This window comes from Lagopus leucura, unplaced genomic scaffold, assembly GCF_019238085.1.
Source record: "Lagopus leucura isolate 7727_CA_CO unplaced genomic scaffold, USGS_WTPT01 Super-Scaffold_100017, whole genome shotgun sequence".
Lineage (NCBI taxonomy): Eukaryota > Metazoa > Chordata > Aves > Galliformes > Phasianidae > Lagopus > Lagopus leucura.
Window position 1 is genome coordinate 7,290,131 of NW_024962271.1, and position 23,830 is coordinate 7,313,960.

General features: G+C 41.1%; 1 protein-coding gene across 1 annotated transcript in view; it reads left to right on the forward strand.

Annotated features, from left to right (window-relative positions):
* The window catches only part of PEPD (peptidase D), a 118,002-nt gene that overhangs the window by 86,765 nt on the left and 7,407 nt on the right, over nucleotides 1-23,830 (forward strand). Inside the window, exons 13-14 of the mRNA XM_042876983.1 lie at nucleotides 12,799-12,983; nucleotides 23,430-23,621. Coding sequence (XP_042732917.1) covers nucleotides 12,799-12,983; nucleotides 23,430-23,621 — 377 coding nt within the window. The remainder of the gene's footprint in view (nucleotides 1-12,798; nucleotides 12,984-23,429; nucleotides 23,622-23,830) is intronic.

The window sequence follows — 23,830 nt, forward strand, 5'->3', positions numbered from 1 at the left end:
CACATTAGGTTTCAGACATCAGACACCGAGAGCGTGGGCTTTCTGGATTGCCAGTCAGAGGACATGTAATTTTGCTGTTTTACAAGCTGGCAGCAGCACTGTTCATTTGAGCAACTTGAAATGGAGCAATAACACTTGAAGCTTTTCTGAAAACCGAGACCAGATATTTTGCCATTTTAATAGCAGTGTGCATATTCAATCACCTGCTGTTTCTCCCCCAAAGATTCCTGTTCATATTTTACTTTACATTTCAGTGCCACATTTCATGCAGTATTTTAGCAGTATTTCACACTAATAAGTTTCAGAACTTAAGAACTTAAGAGCTAATACAATTATTTACTCAGGATTATGTGAAGAATTGCTCAGTGAACTTATTCATTTGTTTACAGAATAAAAAAAATAAGGGCATACTAATCCTAATATTTCTACATATTGGTTGCAAGAATCCTTAACTAGCCATGTGAGTAGGAGATCTGTAGACAGGTGATCAAGGCCAGGTTGGACTGGGCCCATGGGCAGCCTGATCTGATGGCTGGCAACCCTGCCTATGGCAGAGGCTTGGAACTAGGAGTTCTTCAAGCTGTCTTCCAACCCAAGCCATTCTATGAATAAGGAAGACAGAAAAAGTGCCATGTCATGTACTTCTGGACTACTGGGTTGAATGAGGAGTGTTATCTCCTGGTAGGCCAGTATTTGGCTGTAGAATAAACAGAGCAAATTGAGTTTCCTAGCGTGGTTGGTGACTCTTACTGTTCAGGCTGCTGAGGATGCAGCAAGGGGTGAATGTAACTGGACGTGTCACTGCTGCTCTACAGGAGAGGCCGTTCCTATGGTAGAGGCTGCAGCTTTCTTAGCCTGCTTGAACAAACCTAATTGGTTAGCTCATATACAAAAGCACCAGGATCACTCCTGAGGGAGTCTGTTACTGTCACAAAGGGGAGCAGCACGGGGTGGTGTGGCTGCAGCTTTCAGCATCTATTCTCTCTGTCAAAAAGAAAGTAAATACTTCAGGTATATTAGAAAAGAGGAAAAGAAGCTTGTGGGGTTTGAAGTCAGTAAGTGTAAAACCCAGCCCCATCGTATTTTTGTCAGATTTTCTGAATTATGGAGTCCTTGCTCGTTTTGCTGTTATTTTTGTTTGTCTTTATTTTCTGGGGTTCCTGAGATCAAAGGAGGGGAAAAAGACAGTCAAGTGACTTGGCTCACATGACAATAACCATTAATGTGGCAGGCTGAGTAAAAAGAATTTACGCAGCAGAGTCAGCAACTGTAGAAAATGTTACTTCTCTCCAGCTGCAGAACTGGGCCTTAATTATGCCTTGTGGCAAAGGGTCACAGGGGACATCTAGTTGTTGTCTTCAGAAGGTTAATCATTCCCAGAGTCTTTCTCATTGCGAGATAGAAAGCAAGTGCTGCAGAGAGTCACTAACCAAATACTGCATTATATAACTGGTTTTGGAAGGACACACATTTGCTAATCACCCTAAATGGTTTATGTAGATGTGTATCAATCAGAAGAGGGAATTTCTTTTTTTCCTCAATTTGGTTCTCATGTAAAACCAACTGCTAAGTGAAGTTTCTTTCTGAGACATAGACTCCCTGCTATTTTTGTTTATACTTGTTATTATCAGTCATCATAACTTAAAATACTCTAAGACATCCTACTTTATTGTAGAAAGGTATTCATCTGGCTAAGTCATATGTGTGGTCCAAAAATGCACACAGCTCAAATCACATCTGTGGATCTTCATACCTTCCATCAAAGAGGACAGAGCTCCTTCTGCAAGCCAGATAACATACTCTGAAAGCTAAAGGCTCTCTGTGGGATCATAGTCCAAGTTCAGTGCAGTCATCACAACTCCTGCCGCAAACTGAATCCGTATAAAATAAAAGAGGAGAAGGACATATTCTGTTCTATTGCGTAAGCAGCAATTTGGATACTATTGAATGTGGATAGTGTACAAAAGCAGCAGTTCTAAGTCTCTGAAGTGAAAGAGTCAAAACAGTGAGCTTGTGTGGCAGTGGGATAATTGCTTCTTTCCTACAAAGTCAGATTCGTGATCCAAAATGCCAGAGAAGAATGCTGCATTTCTGCTTAGGGGATATTCTTAATGTGTTGAGTCCATCTGGGTTAGATTTACTCTTCCACAAAGCTGAAATACAGGGGCAGATGTGCAAAATACTGACACTTCCATTCCCTTCACTATGAGAGAGCATCTACTTCTTACTCAGAACAATGATTTGAGTAACAATTCATTTTTATATAGACGTTGTACAGAGTTATTAAAAACAGTGAAACTGTAAAGCTAAGTGTCCCAATTTATTCCAGAAGTTAGTGTCTTGATTTGTCTCTCTTGTTTGTTGTTTTTTGATCTCATTAGATTTGCTAGAGTGTTTGAGGCACACTAGGTGTGCTCGTGGAGCACATCACCCGTGGAAATGATCTGAAAAGAATTCAGCTCACACCCTTTAAAACTCCACTGTGAAAACTAAAATACAGAAAGTGAGCAAGATGGAGAGATTTCGCATTTTAGGATGATGGGGACTTCAGTACCACTGCAGATATATGCATAGTTTCCCCCTCTGCTGTCTTCATGCAATGCGCGTACCAGAAGGCTGGCTAATGACCAGCTATTCATTTATTTATTTTAACCTTTTGTGTCATGCTTGGCCCACAGTCTGTTTATTGACTGTTCTAAACCTGCTCTGAATCCAGAATTATTAATGTCCTCACTAGTTTTTCTGAGAGTGCTCACAGTAACAGTATGGGTATCTCTGACAGGTAGCATCTCCTCTTGCCCTTCATCATGGTCATGTGGAAGTGTGCAGCAGTTCCCCTTCCACAAAGCTGCTTTAAAAGCTACTGACTCATTTTGGATTCCAGGATTGGAATTCACCAGACTGGAGATTAAAGAGTGTTTAACATAGTGCTCTTGCTCAAAACACAGCTGTTTGACCTCTGTTACAGCTGTGAGCATCCAGCCTTTCTGAAAATCAGGCTGCAGAACTGTTAAGCCAGGCACTGGCTGAAGGAAGGAAAATGATTATTGAACATACATATAAAAAAAAAAAAGTAAAAATAAAGATGCCTGAAGCAAGTTGCCAAGCATCTTGATGGGAATCTGAGAGCAAGGCAAGAGTAGTTGTGAATTCCCAGCAGTGACATTATCAGATTCTCAATTTGCCACTGAAAATAGGTGTCTGAAGTTTTTCCTCTTAAGACAGCAGTAACCACTCTGCTCTGTCCCTTCACTAAATCCTGGCTCCTGCCTCATTCTGTTTATCATGTTAGTTAGATCCAATGCTGATGTAATAGCTTTATTAAATAAGAAAATAATTTGTTACAAGTTATACCTGGGAGACCAGTATTGTTGATGATCAATATAAATCTGTTGGAATAAGCGCGTAAAATAATTGGCTTTGCTGAAAGTCCCTCCTTAGAACTTCTAGAAAATGTGTATTGAACCAGGGCTTGCACAAGATAACCCTCCTGGCATCCCTTCTAACCTCTCATGATTCTCAATACATGCTGAAATGTACAAAAAAAAATGTCAGTCCTCAAACCAAGAGTTGTTGATGAGAATCGATGACAGTTTCTGGCTCTAGCTCTTAGCAAGGGAGGAGTTGTTTTGCAAGCATAAGGGTAACTTAATGTTTCTGTGAATGAAGAACATCCAGATGTAACCCAGCTTTGAGTATCACTCTTGTCCAGTGGATCCCTTACTGTTAGTGGTGCGTAGGGTCCAACAGTGATTGCAAAGTTGCTGTGGAATGGCTTCTTTTTTGTCCTGTAACAAGTTGCAGCGTTTTCACGTTGTCCCCAGTCTCTCAGCTGACTTCTGATGATTATTTTTTGGATTATTATCTCAAGCATTTCAGGAATGTTAGGAATTAGAGTTCTGTAACTCAGACTTGATGAGGACAGGATAGTGGCAGCACTGAAATTTCTCAGACACGTTCAATCTGCTACTGTGCTGATAAAAAATAAAAAGGAATATGCTTATATTTAGTTTTGCAATTAAAGCTATTTTGGATGAATGTACAAGGTCACAAACACTATCTTTGAGATTGATGAGCTAAATATTGAAGTAATCATGAACTTTCCGTTTACATCCCTTTGCACACTGGGATCACTGCACATTTCTGCCTATTCTGGAGAGTAATGGAAAGTCACAGGAGAAGGGGAAGGAAAGGAGCTTGTTGTACTTAACATTCCTAGTACTGTACAGAACTTGTGCATGTTTTACAAAAAAAAGAAGCTGAAAAACATTCTCCAATCTCTGCTATGCATCTTAGTAATGGTTTTTGGGAGAGAGTGAATGAATTGAAACACCTCAATCAGTAAGTTCTGTCATCCTAAATTCTGATTAAAAAAAGGCTTTTTTGTATTGCAAACCATTCCCAAGGAACAGTTGAGGAAGGCCAGGTTGGCAACCACTCAATTCCCTATCTCTATACTTACATGATTTAAAACACTTGTGTATCCAAAGTCTGCACTGAACCAAAATTGCATTCAAACCTTAGGAGGGCAGCTGGGAACATTTGCTGATTGATGCTTGTTTTGTTTATTTGCTTCAATAAAATAAAAAAGAAAAAAAAGGTTCCAAATCTGCACAGAAGTTGTTCACCAATGCAGCGTGAAACCTTTCCTCCACAGGGTGCTGGCACTGCTATAGGGCTTCCCTGTAGGACTTGTAGCTCTGGTTGGTTGGTTTGTTTTCCAAAGTTCTTAGGTAAATATGCTTATTCCTACCTTCTGCGTTTTACTATTCAAGATGGTGAGTATCATGTTGCCTCTGGCTTCTAGGTTATGCCTTTCTGATAAATGCTGTTGGTCTCTTGATCTTCTCCTGGACAGCTGTAACTCTACATGTGGTGAGCTGCTGTGTGAAACTCTGTCCACTTTTTGTGCCTTTTCTCATGATTTCTACAATTTCTGTTCGTTGGTGTAGCTTCCTAGGCTTGTTATAATAGAGAGGCCTTTTTTCACTGGTTTCCTCCATGTACATCTTTCCAAGGGCTGTTGTAAATTAGGACAAATCAAAAGCAGCCTATTCATTTTCCAGTGCTTTGTCTCCTTCCCGTTTGTTTCCTGCTGAGAGACTCAAATGGTAAAGCTCGTGAAGGTAGATATAAACCTAGGGGATGTACTTTGTACAGCAGAATATGAAATTTTGAGTGGAGTATTGACAACATTTTAATATGTAAATGTTCAGGTCTTGTTTCTTCTGTGTGATGATCGCATAAAGAGTAATGTTCAGTGACTGTGTTAACACTTTCATAAATAATCCACTTCATACAACAGAAAACAGTACAATTTGAATTCAAAGTAGTAGTGTGATTCTTTGTTCTCTGACCTAGTCACGTTCTAGCAATTCTTCGAAGAAGAATAGTGGAGGGTAGGATAGTACTAAGAACAGAGATCAGAATAACCCAAAAAACTATTTAATAGGAAACTAATAGCTAGTGGATTTGACACTGCAGATTATACTACTGGCAGTTGTTTCTGTTACTAAATTGAGCAGAACTATGCTTAGGAACATCTGCAAATTCAAAATTGCATTACAGATTACTTCAGCACTTCGGTCTATCTCTGGTAAAGAGCTGAGGTTTATTTTTTGTCTGCTGCTATTTTGAATGCTGCTTTAGAGTAATTGTCGCTGTATTCAACTGAGATTAAAACACATTGCGCCTCAAAAAAATAACTGAAACTGCTATTAATATGTACTCCTCTCAGTGAATAAATAAGGTTCTCTTTCACATACAGTGGATGTCTTTCACATTCAAGTCATTTGTTTTTTATTTTAAGTAGCCCAGAGATGTACTTATGTACTCAGTAGAACACCATGCAAGTGCGCTTGTGTGTTTTGCTGCAGAAAACCAGTAGCTAATTTAGATGATGTTTTAGAAAGAAAGGGGACTGTAAACCAGACCTTTGACAATAGCACAATAGGGAAGGGTGTGGGAGCACAATCTAGTTTATAGTTTGTGTAATTTCAGAAAGTCCATATGAATTATTCCCGTGTCCATTTGAATTATTTCCATTCAGATGGTCATATTTTAGGGGAAAGTGCTGCTGGTGGTTATTAATTTGCTGTAATATCTGAAACAAAACAATTATTCTCAGACAAAAATGTAATAGCAGAAGTTGAAGATTTCATACAAACTCTCCTGAAGAGCAAATGCTTTCAGGGCATGCTATAACCAATACTTAATATTCACAAGTCCTACGGAATGACACTGGTATTTTTTTCCTCTCGCACTTCAGACTGTGTTATTGTGTTAAAGATAGATTTGAGAATAAATCTTGTCAATCTATGCTATAAAAAGATACTTGTAGTCTGCTGTCTATCTTCTCTATTGAATGGACTTTGCTCTATTTTTCTTGCTATCGTTAATGTTCATAAATAAGCTTCCCTTTGAGTACTTGCTTTCTGAAATGTACACATAGAGGTACTACAGCTTTCTGTGGTTAATTCCGTTGTTCTCAGTGTAAAAGCCTAAACCATCAGTCACCACCTAGGAAATAAAGGCTGAAAGAATGGAGGATGCACAAACAGTGCAGACAGTCAAGGAGCAATCCTTGATTCTTGTGAGGTACCATAACATAAAGATGGTGCCATTGGTTACTGGAGAGTTTGTTGCTTGACTTGTAACCAAACCTTGTCCAGAACAACATTAACTACAGCAAGAGGGAACAGAAAAAGTCGAATTCAGCAGATTCTCAGTCCCTCTGTGCACACGCTGATCTGCTGAAATGCGGGATTTCAGACTACGAGTCTCACTGCAAACCTTCTGGGAGCCATTCCTTGCTGCTTGTGACTAATAACAGGAGCTGACCCATGCATACAGTGACCACTGCAACGTTAGGAAGACAAAAATAACGCTGAGCAATTTCCAAGTGCATAAAACCAGCACTTCCCGACAGTTGGGCTGTTCCACTGGGAGCTGGAGCTGAGTGTGTGCCGCTCACAGCGCCGTCCTGGGCAGCTGCTCAGAGTCACAGCCCAGCCACAGCTTTCCAGCTGGGCTCTGCACCTGGACTTCTCTACTTTCTGTGAGTCTTCAAAGATGCTCCACATGCAGAGCAATGAAAACTCTTAGAGCCTACACTGGCAGCAGTTTTCTGTCTTTTTTCAAGGAAATATTTTTAAGATTTTTTTAATATATCCTTTTGTTCTAATTGTGGCAGATTGTACCAGCATAACATCGTACAGTCCTGATGTTAGCAGTGGCTTTGTTGGAATAGCCCACTGCAGTGTGGTGTTGTGCACTGATTTTCCTCCAGTTCAGTGTTCAGGAAATGTACACGTTACATGCTGTAATTTCAGTTGGAGTACAAAGTTCATGAGTCGTTCGATCTTGACACTACATCAGCTGTAGCTGGCAGAGTGCAAACCTGCTAGACAAAGATTATTCTGTTTGCCCTAAATCTTATCTAAACAGTCTTTTAAAGCTTCAAAGATTGATAAGTTTCCACACCGTAATTACTCCCTCCATGCACTTCCTTCTGTCCCCCAGTCTTTTTCCTCTTCTTTGCAGCATACCCCTATGTGGAAGGAATGTGCAAAGAATTCATAGTATCTGACAGTGCAGTCAGTTCAGTCCAAACACTGCATCTCTCCAGACATGGAAAAAATCCCTTCTCTTGCTCCACGTCTGCATCTATTCAAATTGGTGAAGTTCTGAATGTTGCTTAGGATGTGTTGTAGAGCATCATATGCTGTTTCTGTAAATGAGTAGGATGGGTTTTACTGCTTAAAACTTTTGAGAATACTGGTTGAAAAGAAATTCCATTATATGAGTAAAGAGCACAAGGCTTCTCAGTCCTTCGCACAGGGCTCAGTGTGTTGGAGGCGGGGGGGAGGGGGGAGGTCACTGCTGGTTCTATTTGATAGCTCCTAATGCTCTGGGGGAAGTTTTTGGAAGAATTAGTGTTTAATGCTGGCTGTGATTCATTCAGGTAACGGCCCCCCGCACAGCATACAGAGCTGTGATCAGCCTCACTGTTGCCCAAATGCTGTCGTTGCTCAAGTATGGAATTTTGGCGGCCCAGAGTCACCTTACCTGGCTGGAAGGCTGAGCAACTGCTTGGTATTCCATCTAGGTTGCCATAATGAAAGCATAAAAACCAGAAATGTAGCAAATTATTCTCTAGCACTCAAATGAAAAGGGAATAAATCATTTTATAATTTAAACAGTATTTGCTTTGGTTTTTCAACTGGACTTGATTCAAACTTTGAAGGACCTATTGTTTTATTTCTGATATGGTTATTGCTCGTTGGCAGATGCTGGGCTGTCCCAGTGGCTGGCTGGCCAGGGATTGCATCTTCTGTCTGTGTTTTAGTGGGACTGCCAGAGGATGCCAGGCCTTTTGCCCTTGTCTGTAGACTCTAAAAAATAAGTGTAATTTAACCTTAGCACAGTTTGGGGAGAAGTTCCTACAACCTTGCCATGCTATTTTTTTTAGTAGGATTGTGACATTTGTGCTGGAAAAAAAAAAAAAAAAAAAACCAGCCCACCCTAGAACAACAAAAAAGTTCTGCTAAATCATTTGTGGTTTAATCATTGTCACATTACAACCACAAAGTACCCTAAGTAGCAGCCAAAAAAATCCTGTTAGGCCTTTTCAGAGCACTTTCCGACCAAAGTGGCTAAATACCATGCAGTAATTCTAAATTACTTGTGTGTGCTGCTTTGACTTTATGTTCTGGAATAGCCTGTAATAAAACTTTGGAAAATAATCACTTGGATAAAAATAGCAGCTAGGTAACAACAACTGACGAACAGCTGTGGTGTGATATGTCAACTCTTACTTGTCATTCTGCTATTGAAAAAGTTATGGGCTGTTCATGAAGAGATAGATATGCTTTTAATTGCTGGTTTCACTGGAAGCGTTTCTTTCTCTTTTTTTGGAACAAAAATCTTTGCTGTCAGTAGAAGGATCAAAAAGATCTCCTTATGGGGTAGATCCTCCTCTGTTCTGCAGCACAGTGTTTTATCTGAAATTCAGCGGTTTTGGCAAAGAGAAAATTAGAGGGGAAATAGCTCTGGAGAAGTAAGACAATACACGTGTTATCTTTCTCTTTACTGTCCCATCTAAGAACATTGGGTAACATTCAGGTTCAGTTTGCTGTTCTTTTAACTCAACACCTCACACTTCTGTGGAGCTCTGTCATACTGTTAGCAGAAAATTAATAACCTTTGTAGTTTAAATGCTTTAATCACAATTTATCACATTTCGTTATTGTACGTATCCCTGCTGTATAGTTCACTTTGTAACCTGGGGGTCTCACAGCCTTGGGCTGCGTGTGGGGCTGGAAGAGCTGCCTTTTGCCCTGCTCTCCTACCCAAGAGTATACTGTGCAGCAGGTAACAAATCACAGCCTAACAAGCCCTGCTAACGAGCTATCCTGGGGAGCCAACTGTTGGTTCAGTGACCTGTATTACCCAGTATCTCGTTTGGCAGAGAATGAAGGATGGAACAGACACTTCATCAGCAGATTTTCCTGAGTGCAGACTCATTTTGGTACAAGCTAAAGTCCAAGGACCCTCCAATCTACCTTTCTAAACCTCATCTGTCGGTGGAGTATAATTAGTGTATAAATTGGCCTAAAGATAATTGTTACTAACCTTTTTACACAAAAGCATATCTGCAACTATGATAAACTTCTTCAAAGCTTAAAAATAATAGTGCTGAATAATAAAACAGTAAAACATCCTCTGGGGTGACTGGTGGTGTGAGGCTAATGCAGAGTGGTGTTGCAACACCATCAGCTGCTGCAGTGACACATAACTGGTGTTAGATCCACTAGTGCTGAGGGGTTTTTGGATCTTAGTTGTTTTTAACCATTTCATCTTGCTGCAGGAATGTTAATATGATGTTTGCCTTCTGCTGTGTCAGCTTACAGCAAGTGACAGAGCCCTCTACTAGACCATGGCTAATCCTGAAAGCTGATGTGTGTGAACATCATGTAACTTTTGTAAAATAGGCTAAAAATAGGTATTTAGGGAGAGTTCTTTATTGATTAGGATGGCTTCCTTTCTTCAGCTTATTGCTGATAATAAATTGCTGTAGTTGTTTCTCTTAAAGCTTTTGAGGCCATAAGAGTACTAGAAAATGTTTGAAGAGAACTTGGCATTCTGATCCTCTTTGCTCATCAAATCTGATCTTTAAAAAAAAAAAAAAAGGTGGAAAATCTGTTTCTACTCAATTATCAAAAGTTTATTCCTAGCATGCTGGGAATCTGTTCACTGCAAACAAGACTGGGATGGCACCACTGGTTTAGCTGAGGCACAGAAGGGTCACTCTGTGTATGTGTGACTGCTGTACAGTACATGGTTACATGGTTTGGAGCAGAGTGGAGTAATAATACTCCAAAAATGCCAAACAGTACAGTAGAAATATCATTCATAAAAACATGCTTTCTTTAACATCCTTGAACTCCCACTTACTTGAAGACCCACTGGCTTACCGAAGGAGCTCAGATCTAGTCAGCAGGGCACCTCTGGGCAGTGCCATCCCAGTGCTCAGTGCAACTGCAGAGGGCTCTGAATGCTGCCTGCATCCAGCAGAGCTGGTGGCGCCACCTGGGAGGGAGAGGAGCGGTCCCAAGTCCTTCGGCAGGGCTCTGTTCAGAGCACTGCCCTTGATCTAAGAGAGCCCAGAGCTGCAGGGTTTCCATCCCTCTCCGTAATTTATTTTGCAGTGGAGCTTTTTGCTGTTCTCAGTCTCTAATGAGAAGATAAGATGAAAAAAATCCACAACAGATGCAGAACGCAGAGCTCCAGGGGGAGAGGGAAAATTGCTGTGCTTTTTCTCAGTGAGGGAAAAAGAAAAAAGCAGAAAGCGTGGGAAGAATGGGCTGCGTTGGATTCATTCGGAGATACTCGGGATTTACAGGCATAGCAGCCTTTTTAGTTGAGTAGTATCATTGGTCTGTTCTGTTAAACTTCTGCAGAAAAATGAATGTGTGCTTTGGCTGTTTGCATCTATGATCAGCTTACCCTTCTATCTCCTGTTAGTTGCGTCTCTCCTGCGTTTGGTAAAGGGTGCCATATGTCTCTAAGTGGAGTCTGTAGGTTTGCATTGAGACAAATGGTGCGCTGCAGTTGTGGAGGGAAGCCTTACAGCAAGCAGCAGACAGCTCCTCTCCCAGGCACCTTGTTTTACGTTTATTCAGAGCATCTGGGGTACAGTTGTGCTTTGTCTTACAGCAGCAGAGTTCTGACCTTTGTATATATCCTAAGGGGAGGGAGGCTTCAATATTTGACCATGGTCAAATATTGTACGTGGTTTTGCAGCCGTGGGGATGAAAATAATACAGTAGTATTCACCTGGGACACCATGGGAGGGCTCTCAAATGAGCATGTTATTTGCCCAGAAAGAATATTAAGGATGACTTCTAGAACAGTCTGCATTGATTGCAAATGACAGAAGCTGAACTGGCAGATACATGCAGAAATTCTGTATTCCTGTTTCCAATGACTAGGAAAACAGCTGGGACTTGGTAATACCTGGAGTTTGATGTCAGTAATAGTTGAGTGATGGATTGTAATTGTTTCAGTTTTATCGGGTAATAGATTGGGGTCTATCATGACAGAGCTGTGAAATAACTTTGTATTCGAATTCTCACTTCTTTAGATTCACTCAATATTCAAAAAAGAGAATATTTAAAATCTTGTCAAATAAAATTGCATTCAGCACTGGTCAAAAGACAACTGATTATAGGCGGATTTATTCTTAGTAAAGAAAAGACCTGTGCAGAGCCCTGAGGTGTGTGGGATCTGTGGGCATGGGATGCGGGATGGAGCAGCATTTGGTGACCTTTGTATCAGAGCTCTTTAAGACAACTGGATTTTATTGAAGCCCTCCCAAAGGATGATTTTATTTCAACCTCTGAGGCCTCAGTACTGTTAGCAAAGAGTGCTAATATGATTTTGATACGGCATTTATGTTCACAAGACCTTAAAGCCATGTATTTAACTGGATTAAAGCAATGGAACTTGATGGGGCTTTGGCCTTAAAAATTGCTTGTTTATTTATTTATTTAATCATGCCAAAATTGAACAAGGAAAACATTCTTTTACTGTACCTTAGACCTAGTTGTCTTGACTCTGCAACTGCTCTGTATGACTCAAAGCCATGGTGAACTAATTAAGACAGTGCTGTTACTAACAAAAGAACTGCTTTTTTCCTCACTCCTCCCCCCAGCAGTTTGTCAAACAAAATTGTATCCTATACCAAAATAATAGAAGTCTAATGTATCCTGGCACTCTATCTGCAATCAACCAGCAGTATTTTGTAATGCTGTTGCAGTATGTGTATTAGAGGACTTGTATTTTACGCAGCTCGTTAACACAAGGGAATCATTAATTTCTGTAGAGTGTCTTTGCCAGAAAAATATGGGCTTTAAATCTTCTACATCCATACAAAAGTACCGTCCTTCTCAAGTGTCCTAAGTAGGTATAATCATTATAGAAAATAATTCTAAATGACTGCTTTTTGCAGCTGAAAAACTCGCTGATAAACCTGCATCTCTGTAGACATAGATGCAGTGTCTTAATCTTTTTCATGTGGACCTGGATTATAGCATGCTGCTGTGTCTTGTCTGTAGTATTCTGGGCTTTGCTGCATGCCAAGATAGTTTTGTCTTGTTTGAAATATTTCTGTGCTAATGTGCTCTTTCCACCTTTGTTTTTTATACAAAGGGCACATCTGTTGCATCTGCCTTTTGAAAGCTGTCTCTAAAAACTTGTAGCAATAGTTAACTCAGCTGCCTGTTTCTGCTCTCTGAGGGGTCGCCTGGCCTGATATGCACCGTCTGGCTGACCGAGTCCATCTGGAGGAGCTGACTAAAATTGGCATTCTGAAAGGCAACGTAGATGACATGGTGAAGGTTCATCTGGGTGCAATATTTATGCCACACGGACTTGGACATCTACTTGGAATCGATGTGCATGACGTTGGAGGTTACCCAGAGGTTAGTGTTTGTGCTCAACAGCCTTGTTGGTTAACCCTCTGCAATAGCTCAGCTTTTCTCTTGGCTGTTGCAGGTTAGATGGCTGTATTTTCTCAGAGGCACAACAGTGGTGTGCTTAAGTCTGTCTTTCTCCGAATGCAATGCTTTATACAGCTTGCTTAAGAGGAATCTATTATTTCATTAAAATGTATATTGTTGTGGAGAGTGGTCAATTGATGCTACTCCAAGCATTCTTAATCTGTTCAATTTCTGTGCACTTCATGATGTTCTTCAGCGATTCATCTCTGTGATGCATATCACTCAGGTGTAGGTATGCCATGGCAGAGAGCTGTGCAGTGGATCTGAGCTACATGAGACCTGGAGTGAGAAGTCTTGCTCCATTCCAGATGTGTGAGACAGCTGTGGGAGCCCACTGCTGTACGTGGGCTGGTAAATCCTGGTGGCTGTGGCATGTGGAAACCAGCTGGATTATATTTCTCCCTTGAACTTTGTTCTCCACTGTCAACTTAGGCACCAATATAGATGTGTTGTTTTGGAATGAGGACAGAATAAAAAGTCCGTAATGTCTTTGTGAAGGTGAAAACACAATTTCTTGTATTCCGAGTTTCTGCAGAAAACACAAAATGATTACCTTTTTCCTTGTGTTAATGCGGTGATTTGTGACTCCAGTCTGAAAGCAGAAATGTTTTTGTTGAAAAACAAAGCAAAACAAACAAAAAAGCCTTCTTTAAAGAGATTGAATTTAACATTTGAATACAGAAAAGAAGTTCACAGTAGCTTTAGAAAGATTTAGAAGGATTTTCTGCGTTACATTTTGGTTATTTGAGACTGTAAGGGTTTTCATTCATATAATATGAAGGTGCATCAGTGGACTTCTTTCTTAGGTAAGATTATTCTCCTACATGAACCATAAAAAGGAAGTGAAAACTCCTTGGGTAGGGCTTAAACACATTTAGGAACTTGTTCATGTTGGATGTGCAGGCTGCGTAACAGCTGCTGCTGCTGATTTTACTTTTGCAGAGTGAAGAAACAGGATATAATATTTAAGAGTGCTTGTTTTTTTTAAACACCACGAGGTAATTATTGTTGACACACAATACTGCGATGACAATGAATTGGCATCAGCTATTAAACTTAGTTGTAATAAAAATGAAACAAAATCAAAAGTCACCCTATTCTGATTTTAAGAGTTTGTCACTAGTGGTAGAAAGGATGGACGTTTCCCCCCTCTTTTCTCCCAAGTTCATTCCATCTGTGTGCAAATGGAAGCATTTAGCAAAGCACGGGAGATGTGATGGACTTCAAAACCAGGATCCCAGTGTTGCATGCCTTTGCTTCAGTTGTTTTCATTATGTTGTGGATAACCTTGCTAAATTTGGTGGAGTTGCTGAAGCTTGAGTATGTGTTCAAGAGCTGATAGGACAGAGAGACAGCTACATTTTAAGAATTAGGGAGAAGAACTGGGAGAGTGAAAAGTCCCATGTTTGCTTTTTATTTGGAAATTTTTAATGTAATTTAAGGGACATTGTCTCTGAGAGAAGAATGATCTATCCTGAGTTCTGTAAGAGCAACCTCTTACAGATAAAACTGGCTTCAGGGACTGAATTTTCACAGGAGTTGCACTCTTTTGTATTTGGAGGTGTGTATACAAAACAAACAAACAAACAAAAAAACCACCAGAGCTGTATGCAGATGGAAAGCTTTATACTTGCAAATGTTAAAATCGTTTGGTTGCTAGACATGCAACTACATTCTTAAATTAACAACATATACATGGCTCATGTACTTTCAAAATGCGATCCTAAATAACAAATTTCCTGAACAGTGGGAAAGCATGGAGTGAACTCAAGTGAATAGCTGAAGACCTGTATTCGCATACAAACATACATGTAGATGGATGGATGGATGGCATCACCTTAGTTGGAAAAATTTGGGGTTTTGTAGAGGGGCAGCCCCATTAAACTCTCATTGCATCATTATTTTCACCTCTGATAGAGCCATCTCTTTTCTCCCAGCCTAAAACATGAGGTTCCTTAAACTGGACCATTTGACCAAGGTGAGGTGCCCACGTCAGAGCTGCACTGGTGGTGGAGTCTCTGGGCCCGAGGCTCCAGTGGGAGCACAGTGCTGCAGCAGTGGGAGCTGAAGGGTCCTTGAGCAAAGCTGTGTGAGCAATGGGGGTTCTTCTTGCTGGTATGATACGTGTCTGAGTTAAATAGCACAAGGTTCTTTGCTGTGTCTCAGTGCTTCATGAGAAAATGTATTTTTTGAAGATACCAAGTAGATTTGGGTGATTTTTTTGTGCATCTTAAACATTTACCAGCCAGCAAGATTTTGACAAGGAATCTCAGAAAGCTGTGTTTATTGAAGACTGTGCCTGTAGTGTCGTGTTACTTTTTCTAACTGGTTAAGAAGCAAGTCATTTGCTTTTGGCCGAGGGATTTTTGGGAGTATTACAAAGGATTTTTTTTAAAATAAAAACTTTTTCCAAGTGGATATTATTCCATTATTTTTCCTCAAGTGTAAACAGTTACATTTGGAATAGTACAATAAGCTTTAATTTCCTAATTTTTATCCGTCACAAAGTTTTGCGTGTTCCAAAAAAACTATTTCCAGACATTGTTAGCTTAGATTAGTTATTCATTAGTAGCCAAAGTTTTTTTTTCAAAATTGGCAATAATAAGTTTTCATCTTTTCCAGTAAACTGCTTTCACATGCAGCATCGAATGAGCGCTTTCTTCCTCTTTGATGAACACTGAAGAGTTTGCACGTTTTCCGTATAGGATATTCTTGAACATTAGAAAATCAAACATTTCCTATCTTTTATTGCCATAATAAGGAGTTATGGGTGTTGGCCAGCCATAAATGGAACTCAGTGACTGTGTTTAGGACAGGATTTTCAGAAGAATGTAATCATCGGCGTCTTCCATAGAAGCCAGTAAGGAAACATCCTGATTTTGAGAAGTGCTCAGCAGTCAAGAGCTCCTTGGAGGATCCAGCCTCCTGTAGCGTGCTGCTGTATTCCTAGCGGGGGAGCGGAGCGCTGAATGCTACTTTGAAAACTGCTTTACTGCTTCTTTTAAGGGTCTGACTAAACGTGAGCAGCTCTGGCAGTGCGGCCCCAGTGGTACTAATCATTTCTGAAGATCTGGCCTTCAGTCAGGCAGAGCTAGCTTCAAAGGGTGCAAAGCCCACTGGGCTTAGCTTCCACTGTAAAATTTAATCATGGAGGTGGTTTTCCCACACTTTCATTTGTTTCTGGGTAAATACGATACGGGATATAAATGAGGGTTTGTGCGTGGTGCAATTGAGAAAATGGGGTAGGTGATCTCAAATTTTCAGACCCTGAGGTGGATGCGGCTGAAGTTTTCATTTAAATCTAGGTTTTGTGTCTCTAGATGCTTGAGTTGATTCAATTTCATGTTATATTAATTGAGTGTCGGGCTCTAAAGAATGCTAAGTACATTTGATGACTTTCTATAATAATAAGCAGTTAATTTAAGTTAGGTTAATAACTGCTGTGATTTTACCATCTTGTGAATAAAGAGTTTCATTTCGTTTTGTCTTTTAAAATTATAAGATTTACCTTAGTTTAAAATTTTAATTCACTTCTCTATTCTCATGAAAAGCCGATCCTTTCATTACTGTCATGCATCAGCAAATTCAGGTTAGTGGTTTGGTTTGATCCTGGAGTGATCCGTGCCCGCTGTTCCCGTGCATGCTTGGGAGCACCCTTACTGGTCAGAGAGGTGTGTGAGTTCTGCCTGGCTCAAGCAGGAGGCTTTCTGCCTGCTCCTAGGTCACCAGCTGAGGATTTAGGTCTCCAGAACTTCTGGAGAACACAGGAGTAACCTTGTTCCCTTTCTCGTTCCTAACGTATCTATACGTTCCTAGTGTAACCTGCTTTACGCTGAAGCAGATTTCATTCTTTTGTGGTTAGCACTGCAAATGACTTACAAAAACATTACTGTTTTTACCTTTAAGAAGCAGGAGATGAGGTGCATTTACCACAGAGCTAAAGCTGTTGTGGAGAACTCCAGCAATGTGAAGTGCCTCCCTTGGTCATTACCCTGTAACGCCTTGCTGGAGCGTAGTGTATCCAGGACCTGCAAATGGGATTCAGTCTGCATGGTAGGACATAAATGAGCAGGGAGAAGAAGGGCTTTTTACCTGTTACAGTGAAAGGGTTTTTTTGTGTTTTCTTTTTTCATGTAATTGATTGTCTACACCTTCAGAAAATCTCTGAGAAACATTTTTCTTTGGGGGTCCCCCTTGAATCACTTGTGTTCCTTCACAGCAAGGCCCTGTGGCTGTGTGTGCTGCTGAGCAGCAGGGCGCAGGCACACACCAAGCCAGAAAGGCTTTCAGTTCTGCAGCACAGTGCAGAACAGCACAGGGAACCCTGCTGCTTCTTGGTGGTGTTGGGTAAAACGACTGTTAGAAGTTCCTGTGGCGCAAAAGGTTCTGTGGGGTCTTAAAGCCCCAAGAGGTTCATGGCTCTTCTTATCCCTGCCGTGGCATCTTACATGTGCTCAGAAAAGGTGTGCTCCGGTCCCAGCAGCTTTTCCCTGCCAGAACTGGTGCTCATGGAAACCAAGGACTTAGTGGGGGCAGAGCGGGGGCAGGCTCAGGTGCAGTGCTGTGCTGCACACCCTGCTGTCATCCCACAGGATTCTCTTTTCCTCTGAGAAAGTGTCACAGGCTTGGGTTTTCTGTTGCTTGGACTGGATTTCATTCAATTTGGTTAGATTTTTTTTCTGAAGGAAGTACTTGGTTATGTTTGTTGTACTTATTGAAGTTTGTTGCAAAATATTGTGTCTGCTAACAGAGTTTTTATCTGATATTTATTGTCCAGATCTTTCTGAAAGTGTAGCAGAGACCAACAGAGATGGTGGTTTTTTTGAACAGTTCATTCTAGGCGCAGTAGGAGTACAAAACCAAGATAATATAGTTCTGGTTTCAACTATATGTAAAAGGAAGGTAGAAAACGTGCCATATATTTCAGGCTTTTGTGCTATGCAATTTCTATTAATATCCAAGTATTCCAAGTATCCAAAGATTCATGAAAGAAAAAGGCCTTCCAGTTAAGGCTATAGCCTGTATGTATTTTGCGTGTCATAGGAAAACCTGTCCAAAACAGTGCTTGCCTTTGGTCTCATCCTAAAACAATATTGCTGGTGACTTTTGCAGTTCTTTATCTCATTTCCTGTGAGTTATCTGTCCAAACATTCTGCTCATCTTCCAGATTTATGTTGTAGTTGTCAACTTGGTGATTTTCTATCTCTATTATTCTCTTAGATTTTAAGAAAAAGAAAAAAGTATAATCTGTATGTTGTATTATTTCCATTATGATCGCAACAGAGCTTGGTGACATCTGAGGATCAAGCAGTAAAAATGAGAGGTGAAATTATGCACAGAACGATGCTACAGCAGTGGACTGAAATTCAGAGCAGGCAGAGTTACCTCAAGTAAATGACAAGTGCTTCTTCCTCATTGCTTGCAGTAGCAGGAGATTTGTTAGGCAGTTTAAACCTGATACCATAGTTAATACCTAGAAAAGGAACAAAAAAAATTCCAAGTGGAAATAGCCAGTTGATACCATTTGCCTTCCATTCCCCCAATATTAACTTTGAGCTGTGTCCCCATGCTCCAGCTGGTAATTTGATTCTCCTGCAGAAGTGGAAGCTTCGACTTGCAAATGTCACAAGTGGTTTGTGATGCTTGGGGCGCATTTTGGTGTAACCTGCTGCTGATTTCAAAGGCACAACTGACTAGCAGTTCCTTCAGGTGGCTGTAGGCAGCTGGGGCTGCTGGGGAAAAGCAGGATAGGCTGCATAAAGTAATCTTCATTAGCAGCACTCATCTAGAGAAACAAGGGCAGAGAGGGAAGGGACCAGGAGACAAATGAAATGGAATTCAGGACATAGGACTCCATTCTTTTTACAAGAATGAGCTAATTAGATTTTGGGTATACACAGTGGGAGAGTGGGGAAGAGTGAAAGAGCTGAGATTTTGCCTCAGTGTTGATTTTATATAATCTCAATACGAGATCCGTATTCTGTCAAATTTGAATACTTGATTGAATTTGTTGGTGTTGGTGAAATGGTTAGGACTTAGCTGTTTCAGACGTGGTCCAAATAGGACAGTCTGATTGTCAAGCTCTGAGTTCTGTGATGATTTAACTGGAGAAAAGCACCAGAAAATAGTTTTGTGCTGTTCAGTATTTGTAGTTATGAGCAGCTGTGGGGGTCTCTGCTGCAGCCATGTTTGGCTGCTATAGCTGGCAAGAGAAAGCTTCTGGTTATGCCAACCAAGCATTGCAGCCCTGGTTTCGGGAGGCAGGGTGATAGCATCTCTGTGCTTGCATGTCCCCAGTGGTGTGTTGGCTCCATGGGCGATGACCATCCAGCAGAGACATCATCACATTTTCCTTCTGACCCGATCTGAATACAGATCCAAGGTCAGTCTCACCCAAAAGGGCCTCGAGCTTCCAGCATCCCACTGTGCCTGGAAGCCAGTGCCTGTGGGACCAGACATTGCACACTGCACTTCTCCCATGGAAGGAGCAACACGTACCACCAAGTTGCTTAAAAGCCAGCAGTTATTCATCTGGGGATGTTACAACTTCTGGTCTTCCATAACCACTTTCCTGAGGGACAGGCATGCTCATGTACTTCCTGGTTCCCTCCTTATTCCAAAAATAGATCTATATTTTATATTTCTCAGCACTTAACTTAATTTGAACTTTTATTTGCTTACATAGTAATGAAATCAGTTTACATAATAATTCTCTTGTTCCCTTGGCAGTCCTTATTGCCTAGACATGCTGTTCTTTGTTACCTTATATGAACCATTAATTGGAATCTGATGTTCTTGGCAGGAGTACAGTCACAAATGACAGTGTCATACATCTGTGCTTACTGTGGGAGTGTCTCAATTTTAAAATATGAACAGAACCTCCAAATAATATCACTCTTAGACAACGGTTTTGGATATAGTTTGTTGCTGGAATATACAGGAAAATAGTTCTTTGAAAAGCAATTTTTCCCAAAATATCACTAGAAGTCTCCTTTTAGATGCCTAGGTGTTACTATTTTCTAGTTTTCTCTGATTATTTTCTCTGCTATGAGCACATAAGTGTACAACACTGGGTTCTGATGCATAGCCGGACTTCGAGGACAGAGCAGTGGCAGAGCCAGGGAGCCTCTCTGCAGCTACACCAGTGTTCAGCCCTTTACTCTTCTCTTCATCTAAATCCAAAACAACACCATAGTTATTGTTGGAAACAAGACATTGGTTGTCTAGTTGCAAAATAAAGGGATGTTTTCTCCTTACACAGAAGAAAATCAGCTCATGGCAGAGGATTGATATTGACAGATGGCAGCGTAAGGCTTCCCAGCTCTTTTGCTTACACAGGAATAGAAAGCGATGATGTCCTTGTTCCAGACCTGTCACCTTCAGTTTGGGGAGAAATGGATCGCAGTCCTTCAACGAATCCTCAGATGTCTTGGTTTTAGAAACTGACAAAGCCAACATGATGGAGTTATACCTACTGAGATAGTTATGAGTGCCTCCAACATTAGATGTCACAGGGGATGCTGCAGCCTTAGCTCAGTGTATGTTTTAATCATCAGAAGAAGGATGTTGCCATCCCTTCCACTTGTGAACCCTCCCCATCCTGCTCTTGCCCCTTTGCAGTGTGGGTTTTCCTTCAGCCTCACTACCAGGCATTCTGGGGCTGCTCTCTGCTCCTCTTCCATTTTGTACCTGAGCAAGCACCGTGCAGGCCTCTGCTAAGAGAGAGAGAGCCATGAGCCCACCCATCCGTGTCCTGCCTTCAGAGCAGTCATCTTTTCCCAAAGACTTTTCAAGATGCTTTCATGGGAGTTGTAGCTGGTGCTATTCACAGAATGACTTCAGTGCCCACAGAATTCAAGGATATGGAGATGAAACCAGGAGTTTGACGCCACATGGCGTTGCTTGCATTGAAAGAATATCAGAACGAGCTTGTGGATTCTAGAGAAGTTGAAATTGTATTTTTGGGTGAACAGGGCCGGGGCTACTTCCCCTGCTGCTGCCAGCCCAGGCAGCCTGTTCCTCTGGGGCTGCCCACACTGCTGCCCTGGCACTGCTCAGAGGCAGTAAGTGTGCTGTTGGCTTCCTGCAGGATGACACTGTGGGCAGCATGGACACATCTGCACATTGCTTCAGTCAGTAGTCATGGAGGTATCTGAAGACATCCAGGTATGACCACCATACCTGGTGGTAAGCCTCATTTGTTTTAAGAAAAGGTCAAAAATGCACACGCCATGCCAGCAGTGCCTTCAGATGGTGTTCGCAATTTTTTTTCTCACTGTGCATTCATCCTTCTAGCATCTGTCTTAGATTGACTGCCTAAGAAAAGGCATTTACAAGCAGAATTGAAGGGAAGTACAGTTAAAAGCCAAATACGAGCTGTTTGTTGTAAAGCAGCTGATAGATAGTTGGCAACGCACCAAAAGGTCCAGACACTAATCTAATTGTTTATAGCTCATGGAGAGATTAATCCACAAGATTAGATGCCCTCATTTCCTTTATGCATTACAATGAATGTGTGAGGTGCCAAACCCCATGGGGCAGCAGCAAGAAAAAAATGGCTCTGCTTCTGTACAGTGATTGTTTCAAGTTCAGAAATATATTAATTCTCTTTGATTTCTGGTAAGAACCCAAAAGCAAAGTTCTGTGCTTAATATCTGAGTATTTTCGTTTCCTCAGTACAACAAAATCATACTTTCTTATTTTAATGTAAAAAGCAAAATGCAGATCAAGCATATGAAATGCATGAAATAGCCAGTGAAAACTGTTAGAATACATTTGTTGATTTGCATGGGCCTGGCTTGCAAGGGCACTGAGAATTGCATGTGCTCTGTATCTCTCAAGGGGAGGCACGTGCAGACATCCCTGCTGGTTAGCACTGAAAGTCTTGGCTCCTCTGAGATGCCATGCATTGGGACAGAATAAGCTCTGCTAAGGGAAAAAAGGAACCTCGTTATTGCTTGGGCAACCGGTGAGAACAAAACAAACACTGCTGAGTGGCTATTGCAAGTGGTATTTCTCTGAAAGTGGAGCTCAGGAGCAAACAGTGCTCTGGGGTTATATGCACCTTGAAGAGGTGATTCAGAAAGATTAAAACCTGGCTAATACTCAGGACCCTGCCTCTCCTGTGTCCCCATGGAACTTTTGCTATTGATGTGGAAGAGACATGGGAGCACAGCCATGCCAGGAGCAGAGGGCAGTGCCCAGGCAGCGTTCTTAGCCTCCCAGCAAGGGGATGTTGCTTCCTACTGGTACCAGGTGCTGTGCTGGTGCTTCTGGAAAGAGTCACTTTCCTACCAACAAGGAAAATGGCCATGACCAGGTCATGGCTGCAAATGGCCAGGTAACGGACATGAGAAAGCTACCTGGAGATTAAATAAATATAGCCTTTGTCTAGCAAAGCCATTAACTTCTGCCTGGCTAATCTGGAAAAAGTTCCAGGAGTGGAGGTCAGCATGTGTACATTTTTGTGAGCTGCAGGCCTGTGGACTATCTGTTGGTCATCATATTTGTTGATTTTGCTACGGTTGCAAATTTGCTATGGATTTTCAAAAAACTAATGGGATTGAGATGTTTTTGTTTTTTTTTTCAGATGTTGCAATAGCTGGCACATTCACATTTGGGGGAAGAAAATTAATATCCTGAACTAGTCCTTGCAATGTTTCTAATTCCTTGACTAGCACGTCCTCATATATCATTTTACTTTACCAGCTTTGGGGAAGAAGAAAATGTTTTGCTAGTTGGGACTTGTTTTAACTTGGTGCTGAATGATATTATTAAAAACTACATTGCCTGAAAGTTTCAATCTGACAAAAGCGTAGTTTTAAATGGGCTGCTTTTATGAGGTCATGTGTAGACTCATTGCTCCTGAATCAAGATCATAACTGTATAATTTTAGTAGCATACAGTGAGAATGAACATTTGCATTTTCTTGGGGAAACTGCTCTCTGTTACATAGTTCAGCTGTTTCAGCCACGATATGGAGGGTGCATTTTAAGAATTGCATTTTGCTCAAAATATATTTTTCAAGGTAAGGTATAGAAAGAAATTTGTATTTGCTAATTGTAATTAGCAAAGTAAGTAATTACTTAGTCTTCTAAAGTGGTACTTTTCCAAAGATAGTGTGACAGTACCAAGCAGATCATGAAGCCAGAACCTCTGCAGTGCAAAAGCAGTTTGGTTTGTTGAGTTGATAATCACTGTCTATGAAAGCAAAATGAGTGAGTTATGAGAGTTGATTGTGTAGCACAATTTCAATCCCCCAAAACTGTTATTTCGGATGTCTGACAGAATAGTCAGCATAGGAGGGTCTCGATAAGAGGTTACCCACAGTCAGTATTTCTGTCCATTGAGGTGGGCTTCTTTCTACAGGGGGTGGAACGCATTGACCTGCCAGGGCTGCGAAGCTTGCGCACTGCCCGGAACCTGGAGCAGGGCATGGTGCTGACCATCGAGCCAGGGATCTACTTCATCAACCACCTCTTGGACCAAGCACTCCGTGATCCCGCACAGTCCTGCTTCATCAACAACGATGTCCTGCAGCGTTTCAGAGGATTTGGTGGGGTGAGTAGTGTTCAACTGGATGGTTTTCTGTTTGTCTTTGCTATGTACTTGAGAAGAAATCTTTTGGAATTTATAGTGTATTTTATGGGACGGCTGTACCTGAAACAGCACCTCAGGCCATTTTGTCCTGTAGACAAACCAGTCTTCTTTTGCTATTTTAAAATGAAGTTTTATACTTGTGATATCTAATGAACAAGAGACCTTGTATT